At 55.8% G+C, this 12974-nt stretch overlaps 1 protein-coding gene across 2 annotated transcripts in view; it reads left to right on the top strand.

Moving 5' to 3' along the window:
* Positions 1 to 12974, top strand: part of CACNA1C (calcium voltage-gated channel subunit alpha1 C) — a 581627-nt gene that overhangs the window by 485724 nt on the left and 82929 nt on the right. For both annotated transcript variants that reach the window (XM_045554647.1, XM_045554646.1), the window contains 6 exons: positions 1223 to 1352; positions 3841 to 3970; positions 5087 to 5146; positions 9536 to 9642; positions 11845 to 11932; positions 12433 to 12540. In XM_045554647.1, the coding sequence (XP_045410603.1) occupies positions 1223 to 1352; positions 3841 to 3970; positions 5087 to 5146; positions 9536 to 9642; positions 11845 to 11932; positions 12433 to 12540 (623 nt within the window). The remainder of the gene's footprint in view (positions 1 to 1222; positions 1353 to 3840; positions 3971 to 5086; positions 5147 to 9535; positions 9643 to 11844; positions 11933 to 12432; positions 12541 to 12974) is intronic.

Below are 12974 nucleotides of genomic sequence, written 5' to 3'. Positions count from 1 at the left end.
AGGACAACAGTCATTAGGTTCGGGGCCAGTGTGACTTCATCATAACTGAGTACATCTGCAAAGACCCTATTTCCAATAAGGCCACATTCTGAAGTTGTAGGTGGGTGCGAATTTCGGGGGACACTATTCAGCCCAGCGCAGCGAGTGTGCAGAGAGCCTGGTGCAAGTGGACGGTTGGCGAGGCAGCAGGGGCAGATGGGGGTGAGGCTGAGAAAGAGGTCGAGCGCCAACCCACGGGCTCAGTCTCCCCGCAGGTAGGGATCGTAATAAAAGCCGCTATCGCTTATATAGCAGTTGCAGTGTGACAGGACCCTTCCGAGGTTTGTTTGTATTATCATTATTGCTCCACCTTAGATGGAGAAACTGAGGCACACGGAGACTAATAAAATGCCCACAGCCAGAAAGAACCAGAGCCAAGACGTGGATACAGGCATCTGGCTGGGGAGTCCAGCTCGTAATTCCATGCCATCACCCTTCCTCTGCTGAACGCTTTTAAACACATCTGGCCAGAACAGGCTGTGCGTGGTTCCTGCCGGGGGCGTGTGCTGGCGGGAGCGGGAAGAAGCTGTCTGAGTGGCGGCCACTGGCCGGGGGACAAAGGAGCTTCTTTAATTGGTATCAGTGTCTAAACCTTTGAAAGAAGGGCCTGTTGTGGTCAGCAGTATTGTCCTGTCATCTCCACAGCACATGACTTTTTGGTAGTTTCAGAAATTGGGGATGTATTGGTTTTAAATTCCTGGAACTTCCAAGGGTGGGGTTATTTGCAAGGGATTCCGCAAGCCGACTAAGCCAACCCTTCCCCCACCTGCAGCCCTGATAGACAAGTAACACCTGGCAACACCCCGGTCTCACTGGTCACCTTTTCTAGTCCCTACACCTAGGATGACCAAGCAGCCCGGTCTGCCCAGGACTAGAGGGGTTCCCTGGATGTGGGAATTTCAGTTTTAAAACCACGACAGTCCTGGTCCAACTGGGACCAGTTGGTCACCCTACTTAAAACCCAGCTTACTGCGTACGGCCTGCTGAGTCTTTCTCTAGCGGATATGGGCTCCCACAGCACCCACAGGGGCAGAGCAGGTCTGTCGTGGTTGGTGCCCTACGTGTTCAGACACCATGATGCCTTGGTTTCTGCCAGGGAGGACGTCTCTGGGAGTCGGGGGCACAGTGGTGAACATAGGTGGGCGTGGTGGAGTTGTTTAGAACAGTGCTATTCTCCTTACAGAAGAGGATGAGGAGGAGCCAGAGATGCCTGTCGGCCCCCGCCCACGACCACTGTCTGAGCTGCACCTCAAGGAGAAGGCGGTCCCCATGCCAGAAGCCAGTGCCTTCTTCGTCTTCAGCCCCAGCAACAGGTGGGCAGGGATGGTGGGGACAGTGGGCTCTGCTCTCTCACAGCACAAGCCCAGCAAGTGCCCGCATCGTCCCCGAACCCCTGGATGGGGCCTGGGACTCCCCCACTCCCCACAGCTTGTATAAACAGACGCTGATTTAGGTCAGAGTATCCTGGATTCTGAATCAGAAGATCTGTGTTTATTTTTCTCTTCACTTCTTGAAATGTGTAAACTCTATTTCTCAGCTTTTGGTGATGAACATTGATAAATTACTAAGTCTATTAGCATAAGAAAATGTAAGCAATATTGTAAAGCTCGTCCTATGCAATAGAAGAACCTTAGGCTACGTTGACTCCCATTTCCTCCTGATTTACATGATACTGTCGATTAATATTTTAGTCCTAAGCTTTATTTTTAACCCAAGTTCATATTTTTATTATTATCATCATCATGACATATATAGAAAGTGTGCATTTGGATTTATATACAACTCAACATTTTATTTATTCACCATTTTTTCATGCAGCTTGGTCTATCCTTCTGCAACATTTTCTTTCTTCCTAAAATACATTTTGTAGCAGTTCCTCTTGTTCCTTTACAGTAAATTCACCTGACCTCTACAGATAAGTATCTGTAATTATTTTCATTTCTTGTTCTTGAAAGACAGTTTTGCTGTGTACACAACTGTGGACTGACAGTGCCTGTCCCTCAGCACGCGGAGGACATTATTCCACTGTGGGGTCAGCTGTCGTCCCAACGCTTGTCCCTGCGTGAGGAACTAACCTTTATCTATAGCTGCCTTTAACTTCTGTCGCCTTTGGCGTTGGGCAGATTCACTGCCACGTGTTGAGGCATGGATTTCTTTCCATTTATTTTGCTTAGACTATGTCATGCTTCCTAGATCTGTGGATTTATATTTTTCTTTCGTTCTTGAAAATTGGCAGCCTTAATCTGAAAGTGCTGCCTTTCCGTGCCTGTCTGTTCCTCGCAGCACGACGTCCAGCCAGACCCTCACAGCCCGGCCCGGCTCTGCGCGTGGCCTGCCCCTGTCGTCTCGCCTCTCCTCCCGCACTCCCAGCGATTTCTTCAGATCTGCCTTCTAGTTTCCCATTTCCCTTCTCAACCCTATTACTGTGCAAGCCATTATTTTTATCTTGACCATTATGTTGTTTTTGTTTCAGTCAGTTCCATTTGTTGCTTGATTTTTCAGCTCCATCTGTCTATGTCTAATAGTTGGTGCTGATTCATCCTCTTTGTGAGCAAGTCCCTTATTTTATCGACTATTTCAAATACAGTTTTGAATTTTTTATATTCTGTATCTAGTATTTTCAATATGCACCATCTTTGGAGGTCTAAATCTCTTATTTGGTGTTTCCTCTGATTCTCACCTTATCCTCTTGTGTGTTTGATGATTTTTCAATCAATCTTGACCTCAGTGCTCCATCTTGGTGAGAGTCCTGTGGACTCAAAGTGGGATCGGGAGGCTCCTCCAGTCGCCTCTCGTGGGGACAGCTCAGCCTGCACGTCCCAGGCTTCCCTGCCCGCCCCGCCCCACCCCACCCCCGGCTTGAGATGCAGTTTCCGGGCAGCACTGCTGTTCTCAGCAGCCGTCCTCAGGCAGGTCTGCCCTCCCGGCCACCCGCACACAGACCTCGCTCACGGGTGGGCTGGCTGGTTTGAAGGGGATGACCCTTGCAGGCCTCTCCTAATTCTCATGAAACCGGATTTTCTCCGAGAGTGTCCTTTCCAAGACTCGGTGCTTCTGCGGCGGGAGGACCTCTCGGAGCGTTCGGTCCACCGTGATGCCAGGAGAGGAGTCTGGAGGCCCGGGCCAAGCCCCAGCTGGCCCACACCACGGCTGCGTGCCTGGGCAAGCCTCTCCTTCCTGGGTTTCAGTGCTTTATCTGTGGAATGAGGATGGTAATAGCACCCATACTTTCCTTCCCATATTGCTGTCGAGAAGAGACGGTGTACAAGTTACCTTGGCATTCGAGAATCTAACATTTGTGCTACTATCCGTGGGCACCCTGAGGCCCAAATGAATCGTTCTTTCCGGCTGTGCTGAGGTGGGGACTGAATTGCACACTTGAGCTATCACGCAGTCGCTCGGCTGGCCTCTCAGCAGACTCATCTCCAGGTAGCTCCGTTGTTCCCTACGCATAGAAACAGGAAGTGGGTTTCATAAAATGAGTTTGTTCAATGATAGGGAAAACAAGTCCCCAAACAAAAGCCAGGTGTTAATGTCACAGCAGTATTTGGAAATTCAGAGATTTCCAACGATCTCGGACGTGACCCTCCAGAATGTCAAAGGTGACTGGCTGTGAGAGTGCTCTAGACCGAGTTCTGGAGAGACTTGGCGGGTGATAATGACAGCGACCTGGCAGCAGTAAGACATCGGGCTCAAGGGCCACTCCCCAAACCAGCAAGCAGCTTTTGCAGCAGACGGGAGGAGCTGGCGTCTGCCTCCCCTCGTCTTTTCCTGACGTCTCTCCTCCTCCTTCCTGTGCAGGTTCCGCCTCCAGTGTCACCGCATCGTCAATGACACGATATTCACCAACCTGATCCTCTTCTTCATCCTGCTCAGCAGCATCTCCCTGGCGGCCGAGGACCCTGTCCAGCATGCCTCCTTCAGGAACCACGTAGGCATGGCCCGTTATCCCAGCACCCCTTCCCCTGGGCCCACAGCTTCTGTTGCTGACGTAGCTGTTCAGTCAGTTGCCCAACTCCAAATCTCATCCTCAGATGCACCAGGAACATTTCTTTAAGGGACTAGGGCTTGACAGAGACCCATCTTAGGACCACAGGCAAGTAAGAGAGCTTGTGCCCAGATGCCCCAGGCTGGCTGGGTAATCGGCAACGATCAGGACTTTTGTTGCCCTGTGGTTGCTGCCCGGGGCTCTAGTTCCCCGCAAATTTAGCAGCACGCCCACTGGCTTCCCGCCCTTCTCCCGTGTGCTCTGCCACGAGGGGAGCATGGGCAGGGCGATGCCAATCACAAGGCTGACCTGCTGTAAAAGAGAGAGCCTTGGTGCCTTCTAGAGAGCAGATCCAAACTGGGAGACCCACCCAAGGCTCTGGTGAACAGCATTAAAGACTAGTTTAAGAATTGCTGTATCTTAAAACCTCAAAACTTTGTCAGATCCTGACCAGGTGGGCATGAGCAGAGGAGCCTACTGATCTAAAGCCACGCCATGCCAAGCCTGTGGGTGGTGCTGGAGCCTGCTCGGTCCAGGGCTGTCTCACTGAGGCCAGCAGGTGTCCGCCCCATGCCTGGTCCCTCACCTGAGATATAAAAAGACAGGAAACTCTGGAGCTGGCCCTCAGCCTGGGTGGCCCTCACCTGGCGGATGCTCCTCCCATGCCCAGTAGAGATGTTGACCAACGTCGGCAGCTGGCCAGCTCAGTCACACCCACGCATTTCACATCTCCCTGCAAAAAGACCAGCCCTGTTCTCTGCCCTTCTGACAAGCATCCTAGTGGGCTGGTTTGGGTTTGTAAGTAAATTGGATTAATGAGCTAAGCCTCCAACCTGACACTGCCCAGACCAGTACCAGCTGGGGCCCACCCTGGAAGCCCCCTCACCATCTGGGGACTTCGTGGGCAGCCACTGGGCTGCGGAGGCCGGCCCGCTCTGGGCTGTGTTGCCGTGTGTGCCGCTCGCCCCGCCCCGTTCCCGTCCGTTTCGCGGGGACATCCACTGACTCCCATCCTGCTCCCCCCACCCTGTTCCTGCCCCGGTCCTTTTTGTCTTGCAGATTCTGTTTTATTTTGATATTGTTTTTACCACCATTTTCACCATTGAAATCGCTCTGAAGGTAAAGCCCCTCCATCCCTCTCTGCTCTTCCTGCCCTCGTGCCAGCACCAGCTCTCTGCCGCCTGCTGCTGCTAACACACGGGCCCCTGCTGCTGTCGGCCTCACTCTCAGAGCCACTAATCCAACTGTGCTTACTTTTCAGATCCTAGGCAACGCAGACTATGTCTTCACTGGCATCTTTACTTTAGAAATTATCCTTAAGGTAATGCGCCCTGCGGGATGCATCCGCTCTGTCTCTGTCTGTCTCTGCTCCGTCTGCCTGTGTCTTTTCTCCTATTTCTTTCATTCTCTCCTTTTCACTCCCAAGCCTGAAATTAGGAGAATGAGGGTCCCTCACGTTGTTCTGTGAGCTTTGCCCAGGCTCAGACCCCACCACAGTCCCTCCCTCCGGCCACCACCAAGCGTCCATGGCCTAGAAAGGACATGCAGCTGGCTGTGCCAACGTTGATGCCATCGTGTTCCTGATTTGGCACTGCAGCTGTCCACAGTGCCCTGACACATGTCTGCACGCACCAGCTCTGGCTGACTGATGACTGGGCCCCATGTTGAGCTCTCCTGCCCTCCTGCCCCAAGGAAATGCTACACACCCTCAGAAAGGAGGAGATCCTCTGGGGTGTCAGAGAATGGCTTCAGCTATGCTCTGGGGACACCCACCCCCAGCACCTCCCTCAGCACTTGCAGCAGGCATCTGGCCTGAGCTGGGGTCAGGGCCACATGACAGAGATCGTGGGCTAATGCAAGAGCTAGAGCCAGGCTCCCAGCTGAGGGCTTTCAGCAGACAGCTGGAGGCTACCTCTGAGCCCTGGTTCACCTGCTGAACACCTCTGTCACTGTGCCCCTTGCCCAAGGCGTGGGGAGGGAAACCGTGCTGGGAGTGAAGTACAGTGTGGGACAGCTGGGACTGAGTGGGATCCCCCAGGCCCAGGCCCAGACTCCAGGCCACAGGCCCGGCCCTGCCCACTGCTGGCCCAGCTTGGCTCTGGTACAACATTGCTGCCCTCCAAACAGGCAGAGCCCACCTGTGAGCACCTTGGGATGAGAGAGAGTATCCCTCAGTGTTTCCAGTGTAATTCGGAGCCTCCACACCAATGCATTGCCAAGCCAGGTCACCCGAGATTCAGGCTGTGAGTTCTGAGACCTCAAGGAAAGAGGGTAGATTTCACCCTTACCCCAAACAGAAGGGTTAAGGCTCTAAAGCCACGCTTCAGCCTTTGCACCCTCTTCCTGGGAGACTAGCCTGCGACTCCCCTCCCAAGGAGTTCAGCTCCCTTGTCATCCCATCACTGTGGCCGAAGCAAGCCAACGTCCACGCCTGACCACGTGCCACTGCCAGCCAAGGAGACTCCCACGTCGTGGCCAGCCCTGTGGTGTCCACAACAGCTTGGCCACATCTAGATGCAAGCTGGGCAGAGTGGTTTCTGTGTGCCTTCCACGGTGTCCTTATCCCAGGGGGGCTCAATTGGCCAGACCCCAGCCTCTGTTCCTGGGTCCAGCTGGCCAAGAGCACGTGGCTCGGATTTCCCCCTCATGCCGGAGAGTAGATCTGCAGGTGGGGAGAGGCAACGCAGAGTTGCATGGCCGTGCTGAGACGCACCACAGGGAGACCCCTTTCCCTGGTGAGATGCTCTGACTCCCGAACGCCAGACTCTGGGAGGCACGGGACCCCCAGAGTGCTTTCCCAGGACAAGAAGAGCTCTGAGGCCAATTCTCAGAACCCTCCTACAGAGCTCCCCTGTGGATTTCCATGGTGCTATTTCTCCTTCAAGATTGCCAAGCGAGCAGAAGTATGAGGTCTCGGCAAGCGTTGTCATGGCAAAGTCCTCCCCTCTCTGTCTACCTGCCCCCCCCTTCTGCTCTCCGCTGTGCTCAGTGTGTTTCCTAAAAGAAGCTGCAGTCGCGGTGCACATCCCTGCACCTCCTTCCTGGGGGGCCTTTTCCTGGCCAGGGGCCTGGCGTCATGCTGTGGCACAGACAGCTGTGGCTGTCCAAGGAACAGTTGAAGGACCTGGGGGTGTTGGGCCCTAAAAAGAAAAGGCCTGTAGGACCACGACATGTGGCCTGAATGACGCAAGGGACTGTCACGTAGAAGAGGGAGAAGGCAGAATCGGGACCAGTGAGTGGAAGTTACAAAAGATAAGGCACAGTTAGTGACCAGAAGGCTGCCGAGAAGGGCGGGCTTGCCCGAGGCTGCACACGGCGGTTTCTGTCCTTCCAGCTCAGAGAGCTGGCGTGCCTACGTCCCACTCCTCCTCTGTCCTCGGGTGGAAATCGCCCAGCAATAGGCCTTTCCTGGGCAACGGCTTAGAGTTTAGGCAGCTGGGGCCAGGGGTGGCAAGCAGAAAAAGAGGGCCAAGGGGGGACACTTTGCCCTGGGTCCCTGAGCCTGGCTTTGTCTGATGCCCTGAAGGCCTCAGATGACTTTTGAGTAAATGCCCCATTTTTCCAGCATCCACTTCCCCTTTCTCCCCCGGCCACCCTTCCTCTGACCTGCCCTGGGTGCGTGTCCCCACCCCATGTGCATACACATGCACGTTCTGAGGTGCTGGTCTCATTCTAGGGTTCCCTGACAAAACGGGAGCCCAACACCAAAGGACAGAAAGTGGCACCCTGAGCCCCACTAGTCCGCCCCTCCAAGCAAGCTTTGCCCCCGTGCAGAGCCTGTGCTGGGGCTCGGCAGTCGCCTCAGAAGACCCAAGCGAGAAGGGCTCAGACCCAGTGGCTCCCCTAAGACTGGCAGCGAGGTGGCTGGACAAAGTGTGGGCCCTCCATAGGCACAGAGGCCTGCCGGGTCAGCACGTGCTACGGACCGCCCAAGTTCAGGCTCAGGTCTCAGGCCTGCTCTGAGGACCTGGGCGGCAAGCCTTCAGAAGAGAGCTGTGGCTATATTCCCCTGCAACTTTTTATATTACCTATAAAAACCGTTGCAGAACACAGGTGCCTGAGTCCCCCAGGACCCCCTGCGGCAAGAGATAAATGGAAGGAATTAGGTTGCAAGAGCTATTTTTGACCATTTCCCCCTGTGTTGGCTTTTCAATGGCTCTGTGGACACGCTGCCCTGGACATGCTCTGATTGCAAAGAGAAAAGCTGGACCCTGGATGACCCGGGGGCCGCTCTCAACCCGCAGCCCCACGTGTTCCCCTCTGGCTGGTGCGCCGCAGCCCTGGCCTTTCTCAGCCCTCATCCCGGGTGCCCACCGGCCCCTATTCAAGTCGGCGGAACGGGGAGGGCTGGAAAGGCTATTTGCTGGGCACCCATAGCGCACGGCTTTATACTGGGCTCTGGGGAGGTAACAAAGGTCGGGCCTTGTGACAATCGTCATCTCACATGTTCTCTTTTTAAAAGTTTTCAAAGGGCTTTCCCATTGTTTCCTGGGTGAGCCTCCCCGCTTTACAGATGAGGAAACAGAACTGCCCTCATACAGGAAGAACCCAGAATTCACCTCCAAGCTCTAGTGACAGCTACGCTGGCGTGGGGCTTGCTCTCCACAGGGTGGGGGTCTGAGTGGTTTACATGTCATTACTCCACTGATGCTCACGACCCTATATGGAGGTGTTACCATTGTCTTCATTTTCAGATGAGGAAACTGAGGCACAGAGTAGTTAAGTATCTTGCTCCAGGTCACACAAATAAACTGTGATAGAGTTTGGGTTCCAACCCAGGCCGTCTGGCCTGAGCCTGTGCTGTCAGTCACTGCGCCACGCTGCCCCTCTGAACACACAGGGCCCAGTGCGGTCTGCAGGCGGACAGCAGACTCGGTGTGGAGTGCTTGGCATGGACCGCAGCACCCTCCGAGGCTGGGAGGGGAGGGAGGCTCACTGCCAGAGTTGTCGGTAGGCCTCCTCCCAGGGCACTAGGGTGACCAGTGCCCAGTTTGTCTAAGATGGGGGGACTTCCAGTGACAAAGCCGGCTGAGTCCAGGCAGGGCAAACCGGGACAGTTGGTCATCCTGCTGGGCATGCTCCCTCCCTCCCCCAGACGCCTGGCGCCCTTGGCTGGCCGAGGACGAGAGAGCTTGGACAGGAAGCTGGGAAGTGTGCACCAGGGAGACCCAGCCCGGGCAGCGTCAGCACGGGGCCCGCAGGAGCAGTGCACAGTTACAGGGGGTAGTGGGCCCATCCAGAAGGGCTTTGAATGTAGCATTGAAGAGTCTGGCCTGGTCCGATGGGTGCAAGGAGCCACTTACACGGCCCGAGCCGGGGGTTCTTTGGCGGCTGTGTGGTGGCTGCAGAGCCTTTTCTTGGCCTGGCATCTCCTCTGGTCCTTCCTGTTCCTCTTGGAGTGCTGGGGCCTGCCCAAGGAATGCTGTGGGAGGACAGGGTGGTGTGAGGGGGGTCTCTGGAGCTCGGCGAGGGCCTCTCACACCCGTGTCCCTCCGTGCCTCCCCGCAGATGACTGCTTACGGGGCTTTCCTGCACAAGGGCTCTTTCTGCCGGAACTACTTCAACATCCTGGACCTGCTGGTGGTCAGCGTGTCCCTCATCTCCTTTGGCATACAGTGAGTAGGGCTGTCCCCCAGGGCCGTCGCAGCGTGACTGATGAGAATGGGCTGGGCCTCTGAGGTTGTACCGCATGGCGGCTTTGACTTCTTGTGTCCATGTCCTCGATGCTGTGACACTGGGGCCATGCTGATCCAGCAGGAGTATGTTTAAATGCCTGGGTTCCGCTATGACAGGCAGGGCTCGGCCCAGTTATTAAGAAACAGGTGCTCCAGCACCATCCTGCCTCCTCGCCGTTTGCCCGGCACCCTCGGGCCTGCCGCGCCCCCCTGGTCCACCCTCCTGCTCTCTCTCACCTCTCTCTCCAGCTAAAGCACGTGTGTGTGTGTGGATGTGTGTGTGTGTGTGTGTGTGTGTGTGTGTGTGTGTGTGCGCGCGCGCGCGCGCACGAGAGAGACAGAGAGAGAGAGAAATTACTTGTTCTCAATCTCGGCTACACAGTGAAATCACCTGGGTAGCTTAAAAAAAAAAAAAAAAGACATTTGCCCAGATCCCAGGCCCAGAGTTTTTGGCTTAATTGGTCTGGGATACAGTCTGGGCTTTAGAAATGTGGTAGAAATGAAAGCTTTCCAGGTCATTTCCCTGTACAGCCAAGGTTGCGGGTTTAAAAGGATCTGATTACTAGTTTCTACCAAGTTCTAAAAGCTGATAACGTCAATCCTGCACTTTAACTTTCGAAGCACTTTCCCACACACATTCTTCTACGGTCCTCACAAAAAGCAAACCACGGAGTAGGTAGGGCAAGTGTTGCTATCACCATTTTATAGGTGGGAAAATTGAGGATCCGGACATCGTGAGACTTGTTCAGGGTCACAACGATGGCAGAGAAAGGCTTAAGTCCCAGGGTTCCTGGGCCCCCCTTCCCAAGGGTGCTGTCGTGGTCAGCCGGGCTCAGGTAGGGATGGGGCCTTGACAGAGACCCTTTTCTGTGATCATCAATTAAATTACCCCAGATTTTCTGCCCGGGAGCCTACAGGTCTGGATTCTAATCCGAGCGCCACTGCTAAATCATTATTTAACCTTGAACCAGGAATTCCTCCCCTTTAAGTTGTGTTTTCCCCATCTGGCCTTTAAATCCCTTCCACGTGATTCCGTGCAAACTTGCCTCCCTCGCAGAGCTGCTGTGGGAGAGGCAGTGCTAGGTAGCGACACCCCTGGAATCCCGTGGAGGGAAAGAGCCGCGCACCAGAGAATCGGCGTCTTTCCGCCAGCTCCTTCTCCAGTGCATCGCCTGGTCTCACAGTGAGACGAGCCTTGCTGACAGGCCCCTCAGGGGACATCGGGCTCTCCAGATGCTCGCGAGGGTGTCTCCATCAGACGACAGCGCGCGAGGTTGGAGCGTGCTTCAGAGCTGCTCGCCAGCCTGGCGCAGTAAATCAGCCCACGTGGGAAGCACGTAACTCCACAAACCGTCCAGTGTCTTGCCTCCCCCTGCCTCTGCGCCCCTGGGGAGCAGCAGTAGCCTGGGGCCCCCAGAGGCTCTGGCTTCATTGGCCCTGGCCTCCCAGGTGCGTGGAGCGTGTGGTGCGGAGACCGTTCTTTCTTGGAGCCCGGCATGTGCTGTGAAGCGGAGTGGGTTTCGCACACAGGTGTGATGGAGATGGGCGCCCAGAAACCTCCGCCCCCACCCTCCACCTCCTGCCACCAGCCTGGCGTCCCGGTCAGTGCAGCGCTGCTTCAGGTGCAGTGGTGTCTTCAGCAGGCATGAGAACCGAAGCTTCCAGCTATTCAGTTCCCGAGACGTGCCAAGCACACGCATGGCAGGATGATTCACATAAAATTCTCACTTAATCCTTGCAGCCACCTTCTGAGCTGATCACTGCCCCATTTTACAGAAAAGTTAGGAAATTTGTCCTTGGTGATTTGGCCGGCAGGCAACCACACTGGGGTCTGAATTCAGGTGGCCTTGCCCCGAGCCTCCCCTCTTTGACCCTACAGGTGCCCTGTGAGTAGCACAGAAGATTGCTTACGATTCCTGATTAGTTGCTTTCCATGTTACTCACGAGCAGGGTCACAGGCAAGCTCCAGGCTCGTGTGGGGGGAAAGCTCCAGGCTCGTGTGAGTTGAAAATGGTCCCAGAGTGGGAGAGTCCCCAAGACAGACTGTACCTCCTCTAGGTTTGCCAGGACGTGCCCGCAGCACGTTGTCTCCTGCTCCAGCGGACGCAGGGGAAGTCACCACCTGCCTGTTTCTCCCCCCAGGTCCAGCGCCATCAATGTCGTGAAGATCCTGCGGGTTCTGCGGGTGCTCAGGCCCCTGAGGGCCATCAACAGGGCCAAGGGGCTAAAGGTGCGACGCAGCTTCTTCTGTCCTGGGGGTCAGCGGAGCGAGGGCTGAGTGGAGGAGGGGTGACGGTCAGGCCAAGTGGCTGCTGGGCTGGAGCCTGGACACTGGCCCCGCTGCACGGCCTGGTTCCATGACGAGCAGCATAGTCACAGAGGCAGCGTTCAGAACCTGATCGCTGGCGGAGCCGCGCGGGGCGGGCCCTGTAGGAACCCAGTGCCCCCACACAGGGATGTGGTCCCTATCTTCCTACTGCTATAAAATGGGGAGTTAGCAGGGCTCTTGTCCTTGCAGTCACTAGTGTCCAATGGGGATTTTGTGTCTCATCAGGGCCCATCACTCCCCACGTGACCCTGGGGAGGTTGCTTTGCCCCTCAGCCTGATTTGTCCCCTGCGGCAAAGGGGCAGCCTTGCCACCTCCCTGGAGAGGCTCGCGGCTCGGCTGGAGCTCGGGCTGCAGCCACCTCCTGAAGCTGCGTTCTGCCCCTGCCCCCGTCCCACTGCAGCACGTGGTTCAGTGCGTGTTTGTCGCCATCCGGACCATCGGGAACATCGTGATTGTCACCACACTGCTGCAGTTCATGTTCGCCTGCATCGGGGTCCAGCTCTTCAAGGTACGGCCTTGGCTCTGGTTTGTGGCCCTGCGGCCATCCCCTCCTGTCAGCATTCCCAGCAAGGGGACTGGTGGATGCAACCAAGACAGGACAGTGGCTGGTCAGACTTGGCATGGATGTCACCTCCACGCGCAGCCCGACTCGAGCCCCCAGACCAGAGGAGGACATGGCTGGAAGGAGGCCTGGCTCCCCCAGCAGAGGCCCGTTGCCCCCTTGGCTTTGCCTGTCCTCCAGGTCACTCCCCTTCCTCCTAGCAAGAAAGGGAGAGGGACTTTGATCCTCCGGAACCTCCATGCCAGTCACTTGCTGAAAACCCACAGCTGTGACTTCCTACCAGCAGCCTCGTGTTCCCTGCACTGCCGGCTTCCAGAGCCCTGCGCCTGTCCAAGCCAGCTCCCGCCGCTGGCTGACAAGGCCCCTCAGCGACAAGCAGG

This window comes from Lemur catta, chromosome 6 (genome assembly GCF_020740605.2).
Source record: "Lemur catta isolate mLemCat1 chromosome 6, mLemCat1.pri, whole genome shotgun sequence".
Lineage (NCBI taxonomy): Eukaryota > Metazoa > Chordata > Mammalia > Primates > Lemuridae > Lemur > Lemur catta.
Note: the sequence above shows the minus strand (reverse complement) of the source record. Positions and strands in the feature narration are given on the sequence as shown.